Genomic DNA, 23,105 nt, shown 5'->3' on the forward strand with positions numbered 1-23,105 from the left:
GCAGAAAAAAATAACAAAAAAAAATAAAAAAATTAAAATTAAAACTAAAAAATTAAAAAGAATTTCAAAACATTAAATCAGACGCTCTGAACAAAAAATAACTGACTCTGAGATATAGTAACTGAGATACGAACAAACTATTTATAAGATACAGACGTGCACAAAGTGAGCAGCACGCAGATGCGGTGGACAATAAATAACTGACCGCTGCCAAATATGCAACGATATTTAGTACGTGTAAGACGCAAACCGAATTTTATATCTCTTGTGTACTAAAAACTCAGTTAAACACTCACCTATTGACTTATTTCAGCGATGATTATCGCACTGATTTGACTTTCGGACTGATGCGGACAACTCACCCGACAACTCACTGACAACTCTCCCGACAACTCACCCGACAACTCACCCGACAACTCACCGACAACTCACTGACTGGCGGACGAACCTATTGGTGGTCGGCTATTGCTGCTCAGGCGCGCGCTGAGATACAAAAGCTTGCGCAATTTGGCTAAAGCATAATGGAAAATAATGAGCGCTCGCGTACGACTCAACTTGATTACGACTAGACTGGACTCGACTGGATTGGATTGAATTCAATTGCCAGAAAGTCCACAGTTTTAATCGGGAATTGACGCAAAGCGGTCGGAAGATACGGTCGATGCATAACAGTTAAAATTGATTTCTTTCCTAATTCTTTTAGATTTAATGGTGAATATTTTAAGTTGAACTTGCAATTTGTATGCGGACTTCGATTTTTACTAATTTTTTACATTTCCAATGAATTAATTAAAGGAATAAATTAAGTAATGAGTTAAATAGTGCAAAAATTAAAAAAAAATATATGCTATAGTTTTGTGACATCTTAGAAATTAACAATGAAATTTTCTTCACTAATAATATCATTAAAATTATAAGTTGAAATAAATTATTTTTAAATTAAATTAAATTAATTAAAGTAAATTAAAATTAAAAAAAATCAGATTCAACTTCAGTACATAACCCCAAAGTAACTGTAAAGGAAATAAATGTGGTTCAAAAAATTTAACTTAAATAAATATATAGTATCATATATACGGTATTAATATTTAATAATATATTATTAATATTTAACATTTAAAGATACTTATTATGTTTTTTGCATCAGTGGTATATATAACTTTAAATTATTTTATTTATTAATTAACTTATTAAATAAAATATTTAAATTAAATACTATATAAACCGAAACTTGTAAAATTAATAATAGCCGAATCTATGTGACAATATATAAAGAATTATTAAAGTATTAATTTTATTAATTAATTAATTTGTTAATTATTTGAAGTGATATTTAATTGTAAATTTTAGTTGAAATATAAATCAAACGAATAAATGATTGAACAACAACACAAAATAATAATCCCAAAACTAATTTTTTTATCATAAAATAACAATTATAAATAACTATAATTAATTAAAGATTTAAAGGGTTCGTGTAGAATTAAAAAGACAGTAACAAAACTTTTAGTTAATTTATTAAATTTTAGCTGACCACACAATTTGACCATACTTGCAGTATAAACAAATTATATACCAACTATAAACTATTTAAAAAAATTCGAATATTTCCTAAGACCACTGATAATGCGTACTTGGCAATAGTCGAAACAACGTTGTATGGTCAGCTAAATTGCAATAAATTAACTAAAATTTTTGTTGTTATCTTTTCATTTCTATTCGAACCCTTCCAACTTTGAAATAATTTCTTTTCGTTATAAGCACATTATAATTAATTAATTTATATATATATTCTACACCTGGTTAATGATTTCATTCTAATATAAACACAGCAAGTGAATTTGTTAATGAACTTGCAAAAAAAATCAACAAAAACTTCAAGTTCAAACATACAAGTCAAGTACAGCTTTCGGTGAGTTGACTAATGAACACTGACTCTAAGATTCAAATGTGGCAGGGTAAGACTACAACCCTTGCCACTAACAGTCTCAAAAAATGATTTACAAATAATGAGAAATAAGACAGAATTCCAAAATCACTAATTATGTTATTTATACTTGAAACAGCTTAATAAATAAAAAAATTTTTTTTGGTTGTAATTCACTACTGTTTAAAACAGGTGTCGATTAAAACAATACTTTCTATAATCTTTAAAAATCAAATTTAATATAAAATAATTAAACCAAACAATTTTGATGGATGTGTCAAAATATTGAAACATTACACCGAAATGATTCCTTAAGATTTCAGTCATAATCCCATGGGCGCATGTATAGTTTGATTAGGTTATAACGGCCAATATAGGGATCTGTTTAGTACTGTTGACAAGCTATATATATATACTTGTTTTCCAAAAGGAAGCAATTAAAAAATCAACAATAGTCATATCACTTTAAAAATATTGCTAATTAAATTGCAATTATATATGAGACGCCATTGGAAGTAAACATCACTTTCAACAAAAACTATTTATACTAAAAACTATATTTATACTATTAGACCTTAAAGCCTTAATATTTCATTGGAAGGTATTAAGTAAACATAACATATTACCGTGGCGTTTACATTCTGAAATCTTTTCAATTTTTTTAAAGATTTTTTTCAGATTAGCTTTAAAACAACTAAGCTATAGTTTGTGCTCAAGTACCCCATAAATGTTAATTCTTTTCTAACACTGTTTTGTAATAAATACTGCTAGATTTCATCCAACTTACTTTAGTTTCCGGAACAATGTATCCTATAATATAGGCACAATAATATAGGCATTACGACGAAAGGTCATTCTAAGCAATTATTTCAAGCAGTTCAATTTTTAAGTAATATGATTTTTATTACCTCGTAAATTATTTTCAGTTTCTAATAGTCGATCGGTAATAATTTTATAATCACACCGCCAACGAACTTATGGAGAACTGCATCGTATATAATATGAAAGTTCAAAGGCAATTAATCATATACCAGAAATAAAATATAATAAGTACATAAATATATTTATATTAAGGAAATAAAAAAACGTGATGCAATAATAGGAAAGAAAAGGTTATTAACAATAAACTTTCCTTAATAATAATAACAAATATATAAAAAGCAAAATATGTTATAAATATTTTAATATCATACTTTTTTAATATTTAATATTTCAACTTTTTTGCTTATATACTCTGAAGATGATCTAAGAAATAGACTGAAATATTTCTATTATAAATATTTTTTAATAAAATATTAAAAATTTGAACACAAATTAATGTTTTATTATCATTTTTATATGTTAAATAAACAATCTAAACCCGGTAAAAAAACTTTAGAACTTCATTTAATATTATAGACAATCATATTGTATTGTACCATGGACGAAGCCAGCGTACATTAAATTTACGTTATTCAAATTCAGAGTTTTGTTAATTTTTGTTGTTTATTCTCTATTATTCGCTATGCTATTCTTAAAACTAACGCATAAACCACAGTCATATAAATTTACTTAACTATTACAAACTGACACACTTTCTTGCCATAAGGGTCAAGTACTCAATAATATTGCTTATATCATGTTTCCATTGCAGATAAAATTATTTATGTTAATGAAATTAGGATTTGGTCGTTTCCATTGGCATAAGCTGATTTATGTATGTGAAATAGCTTGTTTGTTTACATTTTATATTTAAATATGACATATGACAAATATTTCATATTTTGGTGATTTCCCTTGTGGGGAAATTTATTTTAAAGCATTGCATTCGACAGTTTACACCTTTAATCAGTTAATTTATTTATAATGAGCTCATTTAATGAAAGCTCTTTGTATCATGTTTCCACTGCAACTAAAATTACTTATGTTAAAGAAATTATGATTTGGTCGTTTTCATTGGCATAAGCTGATTTATGCATGCGAAATAGCTTGTTTGTTTACATTTTATATTTAAGCATATGACAAATATTTTGGTAAATTTCTTTATAATGATTATATTTAAAGATTTCTTTATAATAAGCACATTTATATGAAAGCTATTTGTATAGTAAATTATTTTGATTGGCGGCCTTAATGAGCAAAACTTACTAAATGAGACCAGTGGAAACATGGTATTAGCTCTTTATTGCATATTTTTGAATTTGAAAAATGTGTATGTCTGTTTAATAGAAAGTTTACATTAAGCAGTTATTAATTTTAGAATTATAATGCCATTCAACTTAATATGTTAAATAATTATTTCTGAAATGTCAATGTAAATATAAAATGAACTGTATTTTATCTAAGAATAGAATGCACTGTCCATTTCCTTACTTGTTGTAAGTCTGCACAACTGCCCCACTTTCCACAAGTAATTGCAATTAAAAAGATTAACTAAATCCAATTAAGCCAATGATAAATAATGAATATAATTTGTGTTTAATATATATGCCAAAATATTTGTGATTTTTTTTTTGTTTTGTTTATTTTTGTTTGTTGTGAAACTAATTTGCATTTATTATCAAAATATTTACGCAGTACATATCTTTAAGTGTCCATCTTTAATTAAAGTTAATTTGTGAACGAGTAGTGGCAGTGAGATACATTCTTACACTGATAGTTCTTCTTAGCGATTTCATATGCCACAAACGTTGATGATGATAATTGTGTATTGTGTACTTATTGAAGATTCACATGATGATGAATGACCTGGGATAAATCTGTGCCCATATGTGTTTGTGATGCCTTCGCTGAGAGTGAGTATGTGCATATCTTGCAGCCTTGTATAAGATCAAATTTACTTGAATCTCAGAGGTCAACAATGCTTCTGGCTGTTCGTGCTTTGCCTATAAACATTTGAAATAATTGTGAAGTCTAGTATAAAAATACAATAAATCTAAAATTATAATCATAGTAACAAAAACACAGAATTTTATGAACTACGGCTATAAAAAAAATACGAAACGTTAATTATTTTAATTTTTATTCAAAATAATCTTCTTCTACCTAAGTGATCAGAACACTTAAAACATATAATAAATTTTTCGAAACATATTTTATATTCATCACCCAAAATATATATAATATATTAGGTTCACTGTTTAATTTGTATTGGTTTAGCACTTTTGAAAGTGTGATTTAATCTTTTTTGGCATTTTTGATGATTTACCGAGTACATATAGTCTAACAGTCTGTCAAAAAACTATTGTCCTAAAAAGCTACTTCTTCTGGAAACGAAAGCTTGGCAGGAATAGAAAAAGATACTTAGTTGCTTCTTTTTTCTGTAAGTTTCCACAACTTCTACAGAGAGTATTAAAAGAAATACGTAGTAATCAGAAAGAACTGCAGTAAGCCTTGCAATACTCACACATACTCTGGCGTTTTATTTACGGCTTGAATTGAAATCAAGTTTGAATCAAGTTTCATCGCCAATTATAATGATTCATGTGTTTGGCATGTTTGAACTGAATTCTTTCGGAATATTTTTAACTTCCCTTTATGCTGAAAAGAAGGCTTTAGTTCTTTCGATTTTTTTGGTTGTCCGTTAAAGTGTGTAGCACGAAATACGCACAGACACTTCGTTTAATTACACAAATCTTTGATCAAAACAGCTCCTCACAGCTCCTCACAGCTCTTTAACTCTTTCGATATTTTGTTCATTGTAAGCCCTGAGTTATTCTTATATACATGATAATACAATGAGCCAATAGGCCTAAGTAAATCCCCTAGGAATCTCCAGTATAAGCTAACCTAACCTTGTTCATTGTAAAACATTTTTACTGAAGGTGCTGTGTCATCATCTTACTCTTCAGGGTCTTCAAGACCATTACAGAATTCACCAAATAAATAAACAATTTGTGTGCGAGATCTACAATCATTCTATTCATTCCCGTTAGGCATGTAGGCAAAGGAGTTTAAGCGTTTAAGGGATCGGATAAGCTGTACTATTCAGTATACCAGTATTACCTTCCATGAATCTCACAAGAATGTTATGTAAAGAATGTTTTAAACTTTTTCCATGTTTTGTGCATTGTAAAACATTTTTACTGAAGGTGCTGTGTCATCATCTTACTATTCAGGGTTCTCATGACCGTCACAGAACTCACCTCACAAATGAAAAATTTGTGTACTGGATTTAAGGGACTGAAAAACTTCTACCCATTTTACTAGCAGCATTAAATGTATATGTATCTAATCGGTTCATATGCAACAAGACATGGTCAAATGGTACACAAAACAATAGTCGACCCAGCGTTTTATTTTAAAGTCCACGTCCAAATTAAAAATAGATTTCGTTTATATTTTTTTGGCATTTCCAAAGTTTTTGCGCATTATTTACGTTATTAAGGAGTATATAATATTCTCTTACTGTTTCTCTTACCTTCCGGCATTAACTCATAGATGGCGCTATTATAAGAATTGTTATAATGCCAGTCCTTTCGGATCTAGAACAGTGACAGTTATATAAACAGTGGCAGATACGTTATTTATTATTTCTTCTATATTAAATAGTCTTAATTTAATTATATTTACAAAAAATTGACTATTTTTCAAACTTATTTAAAAATTTTCTTTCGCATATCGATCCATTGGCTACGGATTTTAAAGCCATCTATCACGTGCCACATATAAGTAAATTTAAACATTTTTAAATGGAATTGTGAAAAATGTTAACGAGGCAAAATACCTACAGTTTTCCATTGAATTACCTAACATGGACGGACATTGCTCAGCTATGAATTAAACTAAATATATAATCAACTAAAAGTGAACATTTCTTTTCTTTGCACAATTTTTTCACCTTTTTATTTATTTTCTTCTTAAAAAAGAAAGCCAAAGATACAAACTCGTTTCACTGCATTTTGGAATGCGAATAAATTTTGCTAAGAAAAAGAAATTTTCATAAAAAAAAATTTAATTTTTGCAAATACATTTGCTTTATTGGCAGCGGATTGCATAAACTCGGTCATTATATAGTAAGTGATGCAATATATGAGATACTACAACTTTTCAAAAATGGATTGATGTCATTTTACTCGTACATGTATTTTAATATTTTCGAAATCAATATGAGGAATGAATTTGAAATACTGTGGATATTAATTTATCCATAAAAATGTATATATCTAAAGCGCTCTTAAATGTATTTACTTGAGATTACTTATCTCCATCAAATTTCCCAGTAATTAAATTAACTATATATTTATCTATAAATGTTTTTAACACACTTACATTGATTCGGGAAAAAATAAAAACATAGATATTACTGAGTACAGCATACAAGTATCCAGTTAGAGGATTTTTTGCTGCGACCTGGAGATCTATTGTGCTCCTCCGTACAAATAAAGTAAGATAAAAATTTGTTAAGTAAATAGTCAATCCTTTAAGAAAGTGAGTATATCATTAAAGATTAAGTACAAGTGAATAAATATTGAATACTCTGCGAAATTCTATAGTTCAACGACTTTGATGGATTGCAAACAATCCAAGAATGAGTGGTAAGGTCGTAATCCAAAAAGTGTGACCGAAAACTCAAAACAGAGGGCGCAGTTGTTGATTGACCACCTCATTGTATATTGTCTTGCATAATTATATTTATAACAGTTACCCACCAATATTCGACTTAGTATTTGAAAATATTTTTTAAAATTATTATTAATATTTCGCTTGTTAGTAATACGATATATAGCAGAATAGGTCTTAAGCAACCACAAGAAAAATGTCACAATCTTCTCGAACTATTATGCTACTATCTAATGTCTAGTAAGCACTTCATCATCATTCTTAGTAACCTAAGAATATAAAGTATATCTCTATGATTTAAGTCGACTTGTCAAGCTCCTAAAAACCGGCTAACGAGCTTGCGAAAGCAGGCAGAGTGCTCTCTGAAATTAAACCTAAAACTCATCAATAGTTACATAGTCTATGACAATAAAGATTGTTGTCTTCAACAATTCTCTGCCTCAGAGAGCAGACAAAGTGATGCTCATTCTCTTTTCGGACAATGGTGTTCCACTCACAATGATTAAACTGATCATTAAACAAAAATAAAAGTCATCAATAGTTCGATAGTCTGATTAGATGAAAATTTTTGTTTGACTGCACGACTAAATTCGACTAGTTTGGACATAAAACATAGTAATTAGCTGCTTCAACTGAAAGGAAACCTACTCAAGACTATGGTATCGGTACTGAAAGTTCAGTATATATCAGAATGAGACTTGATTTATGGAGTAGTCCATAATAAACTTTGTTCTTTTCTACATTATCTATGATCTTTATAATCATTTTGGTAGCATAAGATCACACATCATTGTTGATAAGAGCACAAAGCTGAATTAAGGACCCTTTATATATAAAGGATCTTTATTTCTGTCTTCTGAACTAAATGTATTATATCAAAAACCTTATATCCAACCTATTCTACTATTCACACTTCAGTTGTTCCTCGTAAATGGATCCTAACCATTCAGCAGAGATTTAAGCAATATTTAAGTCATTTCTACCATTTACATATTATTCCCATAACTTCGATTTCTAACGGTTCGTCTATAATTATAGCCAATAAAGCGTTTGTTGTTACTTTGCCAAAACATATCTACGACATTTATTAATGATAAAAATTTGAAGCTTATAACTTATGCGTGATATGCAAAGCCGTTACTTTGGATTATATTTGAAATCGCCTCTAATGGATTAATTTTAAACTAAACATTTTAGTCAATTGTACAATCTTTTTCCAAAGAATAGAAATAAAAGATATATTGCAAATTTTGATTTTATTTGATTCGTTACGATCTTATTGCAAAAATATTTAAAGTAGTCCATAATTATTTAATCCTGTACAAGGCATTTTGGACAATTGATATGACTTTTCCAATTGGGAAGAAACAAAAGAAACAAAATAATTATTGATGAAAGTCTCTAACACAAAGATTATATTTACCACATTCGTATGATAGCGACAGACACATTGAGATTATATTCGAAACTGTTCGAAATAGACTAATATCATGTTTCCACTGCAGCTAAAATTACTGATGTTGATGAAAATAAAATTTGGTCGTTTCCATTGGCACAAGATGATTTAAGCATATGAAATAGCGTGTGTGTTTACATTTTATATTTAAATATATGACAAATATTTCTTATTTTGGTTATTTCCCTTGTGGGAAATTTATTTTAAAGCGGTGCATTCGACAGTTTACACCTTTAATCAGTTAATTTATTTATAATGAGCTCATTTATATGAAAGCTCTTTGTATCATGTTTTCACTGCAACTAAAATTACTTATGTTGAAGAAATTAAGATTTGGTCGTTTTCATTGGCATAAGCTGATTTATGTATGCGAAATAGCTTGTTTGTTTACATTTTATATTTAAATATATGACAAATATTTTGATAAAATTTCTTGTGGAAGAATTATTTTAAAGCTTTCTTTATAATGATTATATTTAAAGATTTCTTTATAATGAGCACATTTATATGAAAGCTATTTGTATAGTAAATTATTTTGATTACCGACCTTAATGAGCAAAACTGCTTAAATGAGATCGGTGGAAACATGATATTATATCTTAGACAAAATCTTTTTGATAGTTAGCTCAGTTTTTTTGACACAGTTTCAATAAAGTTATCTATTCAAACTGATTGATTATAAAACATATTGATTAATGCTTGAAAAGCAATGATTGACAAGCTATACAGACGAGAACGAATCTATATAGAAAGTTAGTTCTTAAAAAATTTCATTTATAAAATATACCGACTTAAACTAATAGTGTAAAATTTACATGTTTAAGTAAATTAAATACAAGTAATAGAAAATTAAAAAAAATAAACTAAATAAATATTTATAATGTGAAGCTGAAAAAGCGCAATACGAAATACTTTCTTTGCGCTTCCTGCATTCTATGTGGATTACATGAAAGTCTTAGTAGACTCGTATAAACTGTCATTTAGCTACTTAATTTAAATTGAATTAAGCAATTTTTTTAAATGAACATAACATTTAACATTTGATTAGACGTAATTGTCCTTTTAAGCGATATGTGTGAGTAATGTTTTTAGAGCATAAAATGACATTAGTCACACAATAATGAATAATATTGATTTCACACAATGTCAAGCAAAAAAATATATAAAATGATTAAAATTAATAAAGCAAATTATTTTTATTCAATTCGTTAGAAAGTTCACATAAGATCAAAATTAAAATAAATATTCAAAACTGCCACAAAGCCAAAAGTGAAACAATATTCGATATCAAAATAGAAAAATTCAGTTAAAATACTAAATAGAAATAATGTGAAAATTATTTAAATAATAAAAAACCCTAATTCAACCCATCAAGACTATCAGAAATCGAAAATCCAGCGCAATGAAAGCCAAAATTACTGTGCCATAAAAAAAAAATTTAATTAAATTTAAAAAGCTTTTTCTAAAAAATTTCAAAAACGCGAAAAAGTGAATATTTATGAAAAAGTTATTGAAGAACGAAATTAAAATAAAAATTATTCAATAAAAGTGCAAAAAAAAACTATAAAAACAAATTAGTCAGAGAAACCCAAGGCAGCAATCAGTTCCACACTGTGATTTGTTGCCATTAAAAATGCACGTCAACAAAATGTTGCAGCTCCTGCCGCTAACCGCAACTGTGCTGTTGTCTACCCTAACGGCAGCAACAGCAATTTCCACAATTAATGGCGGCGACAGCGGTATCGGTGACTCAACAGCATCTGCCATGCAAATAGATCCAACACTGAGAAACTCAAAACTAATCGAAAGCAAAATAATCCCGGATGCGAATTTCTTGTTGTCAACAGCACACAGCGATAAAAACACAAGTGACAGTGCTGCGACCCCCGCTACGACTCCCACTGCCGTTGCTGCCGTTGCTACTGCTGCTGCTGAAAGTGATGACAATGAAAAGTGGCAACAGGTGCGCCATTTCGTGGAGGATGGCCTACCAGTACTGGAGTCATACGGTTATAAGTCAAAAAAGGGTAAGTGTTCAAAGACATATGTTAGATAAATTTAAGTTATGTCTCCTGTATATGACATGTCTCTCGCATGTCACTTATGCTGATAGTGACTAATAGTGACTTTAAGGAAAGCAATTAAATAGTTTTTATATTTAAAAAATTAAATAAACAAAATGATAAATGGTCAGTTAATAAATATTGAGACTTTGAAACGGACTACTCCTATCAATTTTTACGCTTCCTTCTTATCTACTTCTCTTTCCTACTCATATTATTGTGTCCTACTTCTCTTACTAAAATATTACTTCTCTTACTTCGAAATATCTGCAGTCCCTGGATTAAGTAATAAGTTCAATTAATGAAATTTTCTCTCCCTCAAAATTACTAATATACTTCATATATTATTTAATAGGTTTCAAAGTTCTTAAAATGGCACTTCTGTTATCATTTAATCCGCTTATTCCAACGTTCATCCACTTTACTGATTTCGTCTTTCTAAAGGGTTTTAAAAAATCCGAGAAATAAAAATTTTACAGAAACAGGCAAAAAAGGGCTACTTGGTTATTTTACTCGTAGAACCCCTGGCTTGGTACACAGAAGCAAGACAGAAGTATCTAAGTTCACATCTATTCTAACAAGGCACTGGGCTATTGAACGACATATGACCAAGCTCGACTTAGCTTGTCGTATCCACTGTAGTATGTTACATGTCTACCAGCCTACGTAGAAAAGACAATAGAACACCTGTTGTATCTACGTACAGGCTTAAGCGATTGGATGCTCCGCTCTTCAACACAGTAGGCGATATTTTCACCATTAACGTTTGCCAGATTCTAACATTTATCAAAGTTATTACAAAGCATTGATTAGATCTGAAGGGCTCGTTAGAGATAATGCTACTACAATATGTTGGGAACTGATTAATGCAAGTCCTAAATTTACTTCAGATCCGTGAAGTTTAGCTTAAAACGCGGATCTAGTTAGGAATTGATTCCCACATCAATTCATTTAATTTTATTCTTGCTCACAGTTAAACAATGAGATAAACCTCATGCGATAGTTTTGCGATGATTGAACTTTCTTTACTAAATTGTTTTCAGAATAGAAGAACCAAGTTAAATTTGATATAGTCTATAAGTCCATGAGTCGTAAAAATAGTTTTGCACTTATTGTTTGACACAAAGTGTATAGAAATTATGTTCCCATACATGATTATTAATCGACGATGATTATTCGATGTAAAAACTTCATTTAAATTCAAGATTATTGGTGCCTGTGTGCGAGGTTTAAGGTTGAGAAAGATGCAAGTGTGGATAGTTTCAGGTTTTTAGCGGAGAACTTGTAAATAAACGGCTGTGTGAAAAGAAACTCGTTAACAACAGTGAAATTTCTAAAAAGTCTTACAATTTTTTTCTGGGTTATCTTACACAGAGAAATAAAGGATAGAGTGAAAGCGCGTTATATTAATAATGTTGAAATCATCTTCATTTTGATTTGATATCACAAAAACTAGTATTAATTCTATCCCCGAATGTATGCTTACTATTAAAATCAACATCTTTTATAACTGGATACTGAAGGAGATGCAGAATAGTAGATATGAAATTTAGAAAATCCGATAGGAGGAGAAATGAATAGTGCATAATATACATAGAAAAGGTCAAGGCCAAAGTCAAGATGTTCTTTACTTTTGTAATTACTTGAAATAAAGTATAGAGTAGGAATAGATGACAAAATAAATACCACCATCCAGCTCTGTCTAAGCGGAGCGGAGATTTACGCTCATAAGAAATAGAAATCTTTAGGTATGAAAGCTTTTAAACTTTAAGTAGAAACTCAATATGATTGTTAGGATTTGGTGAAACTCTCAAGTAAGGTTTCATTAAGTAATACCAGATTCAGATATATACTTTATATTTTGTGTGAAAGTGTTAAGTTGCAAATGGGAACGAGGTGATCACCAAATGAAATAACTTGGCGGAAAGAGTTTCTCATTATATAAGGAAAACTGTCATAAAAAATATTCGTATGATCTAAAATTTATTTTTTGGCAACGTGTAGCTACGATTTATCAGCCTAGAAAGTACTGATAGTCTTTTTCTAGCAATCAGCTACAGTTTGTAAGCAACTGATACTATTTCGAGTTAATGATAAAGCAAGAAAAATATATAGTAGGATATTTTCATTACGCACTACTTAAAATTAGTCATTAGTTTTTGACATAAAATGTATTGTATATTCTATATGACATTATATTTATATATATATAAATTATCTTACATTTGGAATTGTTGACAACAGTAACCTATCTTCTGCTGCTTTGTCGCTTAAAATTATAACTATATGGCCTTGGTTTAGTTCTCGTATATAAAAACTCAATTATACAAAATATAGTGCTAAAAACCAGCACTTATGTAAATATTTTTGAATTTGAATACTTAATAAAATTAATTAGCCGAAAGTCCATATTTTTTAGTAGCAGAAAATTTCTATACTTATTTTAATTTTCTAACCATTAAGGCTCTTATCCTTGACTATCCGTCTATCTATACGATTGGCTGGTTCGCAAACCATTACTTTCTAATAAAATAATTTCAACTTTTTTCTTTTTATGTAATAGTTATCTTCAAATAGCCCCTATTTATTTAAAATAAACTTTTTGTATAAGAATGTACCAAAATATTTCACAGAAATAATGGAATATATGCAGAAAAACCATACTATAGACATACCATATATAATACGTATACTATTTTTTTTAAAGTGTAATGGGTCATTTGTGTTTTTTTATATATATCCTATTCTTTTTTTCACTTTTGCTTATATTGATCCATAGCATTTTTATTTAAAAATAGTTTCAAGTAAATAACCGATTCTAGAGATCTCTAAAAGTCCGGTACTGAAACTGCATAAACCTCGAAAATTCAATACTGGCCTCTTTATCACATAAACCTATATATGCATGTACACCTATTTTACCAATAGCACGAATAATTTTTAGGCCATCGAATGTTTATGATTTTTGTTTGACTAAACCAATTATTAAATTTTACCTTAAAGAAAAAATGCAATTTGGTATTATCTTTATGAATGGTTCAAATTGGCATTTTACGTTGGATCATGTCACCAAATAACAGTAATTATGTTTCCATAGCACTTTTCATTGACACTAACTCCAATATTATTTTGATCTTCTAGTATCTTATAGTAAAGACCTTATAGTATCTTCACATCATAAACCACACTTAAGTCATTTGACTTAGAGAAATTCCAGACAATCACATAGTATGTAACAAATAATCTTTCTAACAAAGCCGATATTCAGTCACATTACATAGTTTATAATGTTAGGATAACATCGTCGTTGAAGAGTTATGCTCTACTAAGAAAAGGTTACTTTTTATAGCCGAAAAGACCAAACAACTATTTAGCTTAACGGTGATGTAGACTATCGTATAGATTAGAAAGTATTTTAATTGTTATTTAATTGTAAGTTAAACTCTTAGTTAATTTTAAATAAGACTTTGATTCTAACTAATGTAACGAGATACTGTAACGTAGTTGAACTAGTTTTTGTAGGTTTATCTGTTGCTTCCTTATAATTAATAGCACCATTAGCAGAGGTTCAGGTTCGGTCAGCTATATTTATAGTATATTAAAGGCCTTACCTGGATAGAATAATAAGAGATTTCGGTGGTGTCTTAATTGCTACTTATCAATATCTTGACAAACGCTTACATTGTGTGGTACAACACCCAGTTGGTAAATGCAACTCCACATCGAGTCCATGAAATAAATACAATAATTTTACCCACATAATTTTGAGTTTTAACCACAGCTACCACTATACTTCCATTGAAGGGGTCAACCTCAATTTGTTAAAATAGTCAAACCTATAGGTCTTGCTCCCCGTGATACCAGATTTAAACCTCCGGTTGGATGCCACAAGTAAACTCGCTAGCTACGATTTATAGTCCAAAGAGTATTGGCTAGTGCCTACTTAATTTTAGTCGCCTCATAGTCGCATGCCTTTTCTTGGAAATATTCAAACTCCTTTTCCGCATGGATTGAGCATGGATATAGATGGAGGTGCATCTTAAAGTGCAAAGATGGAAATTATCATAAATACCAATGATATGTATTTCTGAGTATCACCTTAAGGAAGTTAAATTCTAATGTTTGTGGCAATAACTACTGTTCTAAAATAAAGACCAATGTGATATATGGAATATACTCATCTATGGAACCGTTTGACGGTCTTTTGCAAATGTCGGTTAAGACTTGAAGATCCTCTGTGCTCCTCTCGGCAAATACAAACCAACCAGCTGCCTGTTAGTCAACTCATACATTGCTGACAGTAATGGTCACATACTCGGCTGTCGATAAATAAGTAATCTACAAGCATTGATACACAACTCTTTAAACATTTCGGACACATATGTAGAACTTAAAAAAATACTTCCCACTTTGATTCGCCACCTAAGTTTTAAAAATAAAGGTGCTATAATTTTATTCATTAACTCCAGTCTTTAACTGCCATTGATACTAAGATATTTATAAAAAGTCTAGAATTATTTTAGTTGGGATTTCAGGCGCACAATTATTTATAATAAATACCATAGAAATCATTCTTTAATAGTTTTTCATACGTTTCTCGTATAAAACTCATCACTTTAAGATTAGTCATGATAATTACTCACAATGGTATGCAAGTCACATGTGACACTTTTTTATCACTGCTACAATATGCCAAATATACGAGAACAGAAACCCATTATTGCAATTAAAATAAAAATAAAGCAAACCAACAAGAGAAAAAAGTTCGAGAATGGTTAAAAATGTTTCATAATGGCTAATGGCCATTTTCCCTCGCGTTACCATTCACACCCACACTTTTGGATGAAATGTAGGCAAAGCGATTGCTGCGGGCACTTCTGTGTAATTAAATTTCATAGTTGGTCGCTTGTTGTGGACATGTCGGAATGTATGAGTATTACAACATCCAGAATTTTAATTACATTTAAACCGAAACCCCAACACAATGAGGAGAAGAAGCAGAGAAATGCCCTTGAACCAAACGATGGTGTGTGTAATTTTCATTTAAAAGAAGCGTTACAATGGAAACACTCGAGTCAAAATTAATATGACATAGGAAGCTTGTATCGACTTAATTTGTAATATCATTAATTTTGTAGGTGAAAATTAAAAATCAAAGAAATTGTTATCATTAAAAAAAAAGGAAAGTGAAATGGAAGATATTTAGTGTAAAATATTGTTAATAAAAATCTACGTCCCATTTTTAAAATGTTGTAACAAAAATTGAGAAAAAATTTTGCTAGTTCTGGGTCTAGCGCTTACTAAATTTACGCTTTCTATAATAGCAAATAATAAGCTTTATCTTTTTATTCAATTATTTATTCTAAATTCAGATCATTAGTTCATTAATAACTTCTAACTCCTAAGCACACACCTTACCACAGAGAGGGAATTGAGTGGTTGAAACTTCTCCTGATCTTCCAGTCAACTTCTTCAACTTCTCAAAGATCTTGCGGAAAGGAACAGGGGCCATTTAATATGGACACAGCGGATTTGAGGGAAATGTGAAAGCTAATAAACTGGCCAAAAAGGGGCGGCCTCATATTATATTCTACCAAAACCAATTTGCGGTCCTTCATGGAGCTTTTTCAAGCTTAAAAGTAATGAATGGTTGAAAAAAGCAGCTCAGTCTGATTGGGATAATGTAATTACCTTCAGACAAGCTAAAGAATTCATGCCGAATCGTTCAAAAGCTAGAACTAGAGAGCTACTAATGCTGAACATAAAAGACATTCAACTTGCTATAGATTTTCTCACTGGACATTGCGGAGTCAAAAAACATCTAACGAATCTAGGTGTTACAAGGCAAAAACAGCAGAACACAGTTTGTGTCACTGTGATAGTTTTGTTTGACTCAGACTTCAGTACTTATCAGCTGCTTATCCACTAATAACGCAAATAAGCCACATCTCTCTAAGGGACATAATGGCATTTTTCACTACTACGCGCCTATGGAACTAAAGTGACTTTGTCACAATAATCCTCAAAGGATGTAGTGACATGGTCACATAGTTCCCAACCCTCTCAAAATCTAATCTATTTAATGAGGTAAAAAATTTTTTAAATTTCGAATTGATCTGAGAGTCATTCATTCCCCGAAGAAGATATCTGACAATGTGTCTGCTGATAAGTCATCAAAATTATGCAAACTAATTTCAAAAACCTGTGATATTAATATATCTAACACTTCATTTTCCGAAAAATGAACTGCCTGTTAAAAGTTGAGCTGAACATAGCACAGTAGCCCAAAATTTATTTCAAGGAAAAGGCTTTTAGATCACTTCATTCGTTTAAAAAACATATTTATCTTACTTAACAATTACGATATATTAATAGCAAACAGAAACATATGTACAATTATAAAAATAGAGCCCTTCAATTTGATTCAAACCAGACTTTAGGCACCTAATGACAAATACATATTAATCATTGTGTTGAAGAATCATTACAAAACAAAAAGATAAAACGAAGCCTGGAAGTATCTTCTAAAATAGACGCGGAGCTTATTAAAAAAGTTTCAGATATTAACCAGTTGCCCAGAGAACATTACTCTTGAAACCGTTTATTATTAATTCAAGCTAGAACTGCAAACAGTATCGACCACAAAGTCTGAGAAACTCTGCAATTGCTATCATGGCCGTACACAATAATTTCGGTTTCGGCTCTGGGTACGCCCATGGTTGCTATCACGAGAAAGTGCACAGAAAGTCTTTGCTGAAGAAAAAGAGTATGTAACAGCTTTAACATGTCTGATGTTAGGTTGTGCTCAATAGCTAAGATTTTGACTTGCATTCAGAGCCCTAATTTTATTCAATTCTCTCACACTAAAAATAATTTTTAACCGTCGCAGTTTTCTAAAGATATAAATTTTGCTACAAAGCAGTTAGACTAGACGTTGTTAGAGTATAACTATTACTATATTTATGTCTAACTATACAACTATTAATTTTACTTTACGTCTTCTGTTTAGTTAGGGTCAGTAAGCAGCACAAAAGAACAGTCATTGTGGTTCCAAGAATGACCAAGTCTGCTTGCCGTACCCACAATGACCAAATGCCGTTCATTACCCCCTAAAATCATGGTCATAGATTTACATTTCGCTGAGAGTCAGCACCTCTCATTTATACTATTCTTTCACGCTTAAAGATAGATTTAGCATTTGCCAATTTTCAAGAAATGCGAGTTTTGTTGCAAAGCATTTAGACCATATTTATTGATCTTACTTATTCGGTTTAAAACATCTATCAAATGTTATCTAGAGAATGCAGATTTTCATTGTGAAATAAAACAGCAAATGAATTTGTTAATGAAGTTTTACAACAAATTAACAAAACTCAAGAAAAAAGTGCGAACATACAAGTCAAGTACGCCTTTGAGTGAGCTACCTGTTGAGGACTGACTCTGAGCTTGTAATTTGTTAGGGCACGAGTTCAACCTTTGGTTTTTGCGCTTTAAAAAAATTATTTACGTGTAATTGAATAAAAGAAATATTTCCAAAAAACCGCTAATGATGGGTATTTGGCATAATACCCATAAAATTTTTCAACTTTGCAGACATTCCCTTCACATTGATAATACCAAAAATGGATTTGCGTACAATTGAAAAGCCACGATTAAAAGAGTTCATGTTGGAACATCTCATACCTGGCAAAGCGTTCGATGACTACCACGGCGATGAAGATACATATGGTAATGCAAATGGACATAAAATCGTTTTTCGTAAATTGGAGAAATCTCACAACAATGTCTGGCTACTGAATGGCTTCCAAATACTACATAAACTACGCATAAACGAAAACCTAACAGCCATAGCCATTGACGGTTATTTGGGGGACCGAAAGTCGCCCTACTCGAAACGAAACATACAAGAAACAAATAGGTGAGTCATTGTTAACAACTAGTTAACTAGTTTTTTTTTAATTTTATTATATATATCACACATCTTAATGTTTTCTGTCAAAATAGATTTGAAATATTTTGACAGAAAGAGTTGTTTTAAGATATTTCCAGTAATTTGAAAAAATTGTATGGAAGAGCAGCAATAAGTTTTCAAGCTCTCTCCATCATTAGTGGTATACAGTATGCAGTCAAAAAATAAAAAGAAAATTTTTATATTTATATTATATATAATGTGCGCTATATTAGTATTTTGGTTTGATTATAGTCGCTATAATGAACCACAACGTTTGGAAATGCGTAATGCTACTAATACGCACACTAAGAACGAGCCCATATTAAAAGAATCCAAAGCTAGTCCATTGATGTTATTCTTGTCCAACATGAAGAGTGGCACAAAAGTGTTTCAACATTTCTTATCAAAAAGTAATCTGACACAAGTAATGGATGATGGACCATATACTGTACTTATACCAGCTGATAATGCTTTCCAGCGTTGGCATCCGATCGATTGGGGTTTCTATCCGTTCAGCGTGCAAGAGTTTACAGAAGGAGTTTTACGGAACCATTTTTTACCTATGCAACGACCCTTACGGATGTCGGAAGTTAAAAATGTCGATCAAATGGTTGTGCGCACGATGGGCGGCGAGAATGTAATTTTCCGTGGTCAACGTAAGTTTATATGCTAATTAAATTTTCAATTATTTTTATATGTGCAAGAAATCCTTTTTTATTTTAGCTACCCCAACTGTGAATAATGTCTCCATTATGTCGGATTATACGCTTTATAATGGTAATCAAGTGTTTATTATTTCAGAAGTACTTTTTGTTTCTGAAGCTGTTGTTTCGAAACTTCATCAGGTATGAGTATTTTATTCTAAGTACATTACTTCTGCGTTTACCACCAAATTAGCTTGATATGTCTATGTAAAATAATTTGTTTATTTCACTTTCAGATGCATAAGGACAAAGAAACACCACCACTTCTGGCTTTTCCATGGTTTGGTGCACAATTCTTATCACACTCATTTTTAGCATTAGAGCGTGATCCGCGATTTACGCAAATTACAAGGTAATAAAAAGTTTTTTTTATTATATTACTTACTTGCTTACTTAATTGGTCATAACAACTTCTTTTCGGGTTTTGGCATGACATAGCACTCCTCTATCTCGTACTCTCGTCTATCAGTTCGTGTTCCGTATTATTACTTCACCATAGTCATGATATTCCTCTGCAAATCTGGTGACCTACCATAAGTTTTAATAATTAGCAACCAAAATTATTTTAGTGGTCCATTAGCTTAATCACCCCACCGTAGATATGGCATATCTCTGGTTGGTTGATTATTTCCAATGATAAGGCAGCAGATACCTTTCCACTTCCCATAACTTCCTATTATTCATAATAATATTACTACCACACTCTTAGCCAAAAATCTCAAGAAATAAAATCTTGTTCTATTCCGCTGAATTTACGTAATTCAACAAATCTTTCTTCCTTGCCTATAAACAGTTCAACAAACTATCAAAAATTTACTCATCTAAAAACCATCGGGTAACCAAAGCCAGATAGTCACAGAAAAAACGCTTATTCGTATGTTCTTCCAATTAGTTTCCACTTCTATTATTAGCATTATATGGAATGTCAAACTCCTCTGCGTGAATTTCACATAACAGTGAGCTGTAGTAAGTCTGGCAGTGTTCATACAGCCCCATTTAAATAGTTCTCAAGATCTAATCTTGTTATATCTCCCTCCGTCTCTTTCTCTTTTTTTCTGTTTCAATTATTATCGTATTATTTTAAAAAAAAAATTCTAATTGTAAATTATACACGTCTGATTATATTAGATAGTTATACATAAATAAACACAAAATATTTATATATATTTTTTTTTCAGATATTTGAATAATGCGGAAATAGCACCTCATGTCTCAGGTGCCAATTACACATTTTTCGTGCCAGAAGACAAAGCCTTCGAACGTATCGGTTTCGATCGACTTTCAGATGAAGCCTTAGTATGTTTTTGGTTATTATATATTTATTTACTATACGTATACCTATGTGCATATAAGTATTTTTTCCGATAATTCCGATAATTATCATAAGTACAATTCCGATAATTATCATATGTGTTGTTAGGTGATACAATATTTGCATAAATTTTATTATAAAGATTATAATGTCACGCGTGATATCATGAGATACTTATTATATATGTTTTGTGTGAAAAGTATCCAGAATTTATAGTTAAAAAATCGTGCGTAATATCATGTTTCCTCTGCAGCTAACACTACTTATGTTAATGAAATTCAGCTTTGGTCGTTTCCATTGCCATAAGCTGATTTATGTATATGAAATAGCTTGTTTGTTTACATTTTATATATCAAATATATGACAATTATTTTAAATTTTGGTTATTTCCCTTGCGGAAAATTTATATTTGAGGGTTATTTTCAAGGCATTTGACTATTTTCGCCTTAAATGAGCTGATTTATTAATAATGAGCTCATTTATATGAAGGATTTGTGTATTATAAATCATCCTTATTAGTGGTCATAATGAGCAAAAGCGTCTAAATGAGACAGTGTGAATATGTTATTACGTAGTCTTTTTGTATCAGCTAAAGAGTGCAAGAGTGTTTAAGATGTGAACGACTAAACAACGTACAAAACCTAAAATAACATCGTCTAACTGCTTGCTGTTGCAAAAGCTAGATTACGATTTGATTTAAGATAGACGCTAAGACTCTATTACGGTCATAAAAGAAAATTCACTAACAATGTGAAGGTCATAACCAATTCAACCCACTAAAACGATATAAAGATATTCCAATCGATGAAGTCTAGTTTGTTGTCGTGAAAATAAATTTTGGTAGATTGAACATTTTGTTTTTTTGTATATTATTCAATTACTATGGATACCTTTCACACAAAATATCCATTGATATATAAGTAGACATTTCATAAATATTTTCTAATTATATAAAATATGTTTTGCAGGGTTCGCAGCGTGGCATAAAAATGTTATTGCACCATTTTGTACGCGGACGTCTCTATGATAGAGATCTTCGAGATAATGAAGTCTTTGAAACGATCGGTGGCGGACATATAAAGATTACACGCCATCCGGGCAGTAATTTGACTAAGGTGAATAATGCACAAATCACCGAAAGTGAAGTATTCGTTTATAATTTGGGAACCATGTTCTACATCGATGATATGCTGTATTCGCATTTGCTACGCGACTATGCAATAAAAAACACAAAAACGAAAACTAATAATTCCGGAAAGGGTAGTAACAGTAGTGGAACTACAGGTGATAGTACTGGTACGAGTGGTATTGATATTGAACACACAACAACAACAAGCACACCAGTAGATGTTGAAATTGTACCGAATGAATTCTTTACCGAGCATAGCGGCGGAATCGGTGATTTCGCGGCACACGAAGATGATATGGATTTTGAGGATGAAATTATAACGCCGAAGGCATTACCCGTCCAAACTTATGATTTGCCGAAGTAAATTGAATGTTGAAGCGATTGTGTTATATATCATTTATTGTTTAGACCTTAAATATTGAAATTTGTGTGAATTATTTTTATTTTTATTTTTTTTTTCATTAATTATTAATTGTCCTTAATTTCTCTTATTAATTAATTCATCAATTCATTAGAGTATATTTTTTACATGCGATATATTTAAAAAGAAATTACATTTATATAATTTTAAAATAAATTTTTATTTTTGAAATATTTAAAAATATTAATTTAATTACAAAGTCTAAATAATTTTTTCTTATTTACAAATTTTTTATTTTTATTTTTTTTTGTTATAAAAATGTTTATATTACTTTAATATATATATATATATATACACTCGGTTATAATGACAAACATCATGTATACTAAAATAGAATAGATGTACTCATATCTCATAGAACTAGCGTTACCTATGCTTTACCTATATATACTATATATAATCCGTAAAAATAAATATTGATATTTTAGAGCAATTTACAATTTAAAACTTAGTGGTAAAAAATCATCTTAAGTTGCATGTAGAGAACTATATACGAACAAAATAAAAAGCATGATTTTTTAATATGTGATTATATATATATATATGTATTTAAACATATATATGTATATATTATATATTAACGAAAATATATGGCACATAT

At 30.3% G+C, this 23,105-nt stretch overlaps 1 protein-coding gene across 1 annotated transcript; it reads left to right on the forward strand.

Annotated features, from left to right (window-relative positions):
- Nucleotides 1-10,448: 10,448 nt before the first annotated feature.
- On the forward strand, nt 10,449-22,531 carry LOC119687063. The gene is made up of 7 exons (XM_038101235.1): nt 10,449-10,951; nt 18,581-18,905; nt 19,191-19,594; nt 19,662-19,783; nt 19,879-19,994; nt 20,821-20,938; nt 21,923-22,531. Exons 1-7 carry the CDS (start codon nt 10,558-10,560, stop codon nt 22,445-22,447), a joined length of 2,004 nt encoding a protein of 667 aa, XP_037957163.1. The 5' UTR covers nt 10,449-10,557; the 3' UTR covers nt 22,448-22,531.
- Nucleotides 22,532-23,105: the final 574 nt, after the last annotated feature.

This window comes from Teleopsis dalmanni, chromosome X (genome assembly GCF_002237135.1).
Source record: "Teleopsis dalmanni isolate 2A chromosome X, ASM223713v2, whole genome shotgun sequence".
Taxonomy (NCBI): Eukaryota; Metazoa; Arthropoda; class Insecta; order Diptera; family Diopsidae; genus Teleopsis; species Teleopsis dalmanni.

Coding starts and splice junctions, on each gene's coding strand:
- LOC119687063 (XM_038101235.1), top strand. CDS start 10,558: ATGCACGTCAACAAAATGTTGCAGCTCCTGCCGCTAACCGCAACTGTG. Junction 19,784..19,878: donor TTGTTTCGAAACTTCATCAG/GTATGAGTATTT, acceptor TTTCACTTTCAG/ATGCATAAGGACAAAGAAAC. Junction 20,939..21,922: donor GACTTTCAGATGAAGCCTTA/GTATGTTTTTGG, acceptor TATGTTTTGCAG/GGTTCGCAGCGTGGCATAAA.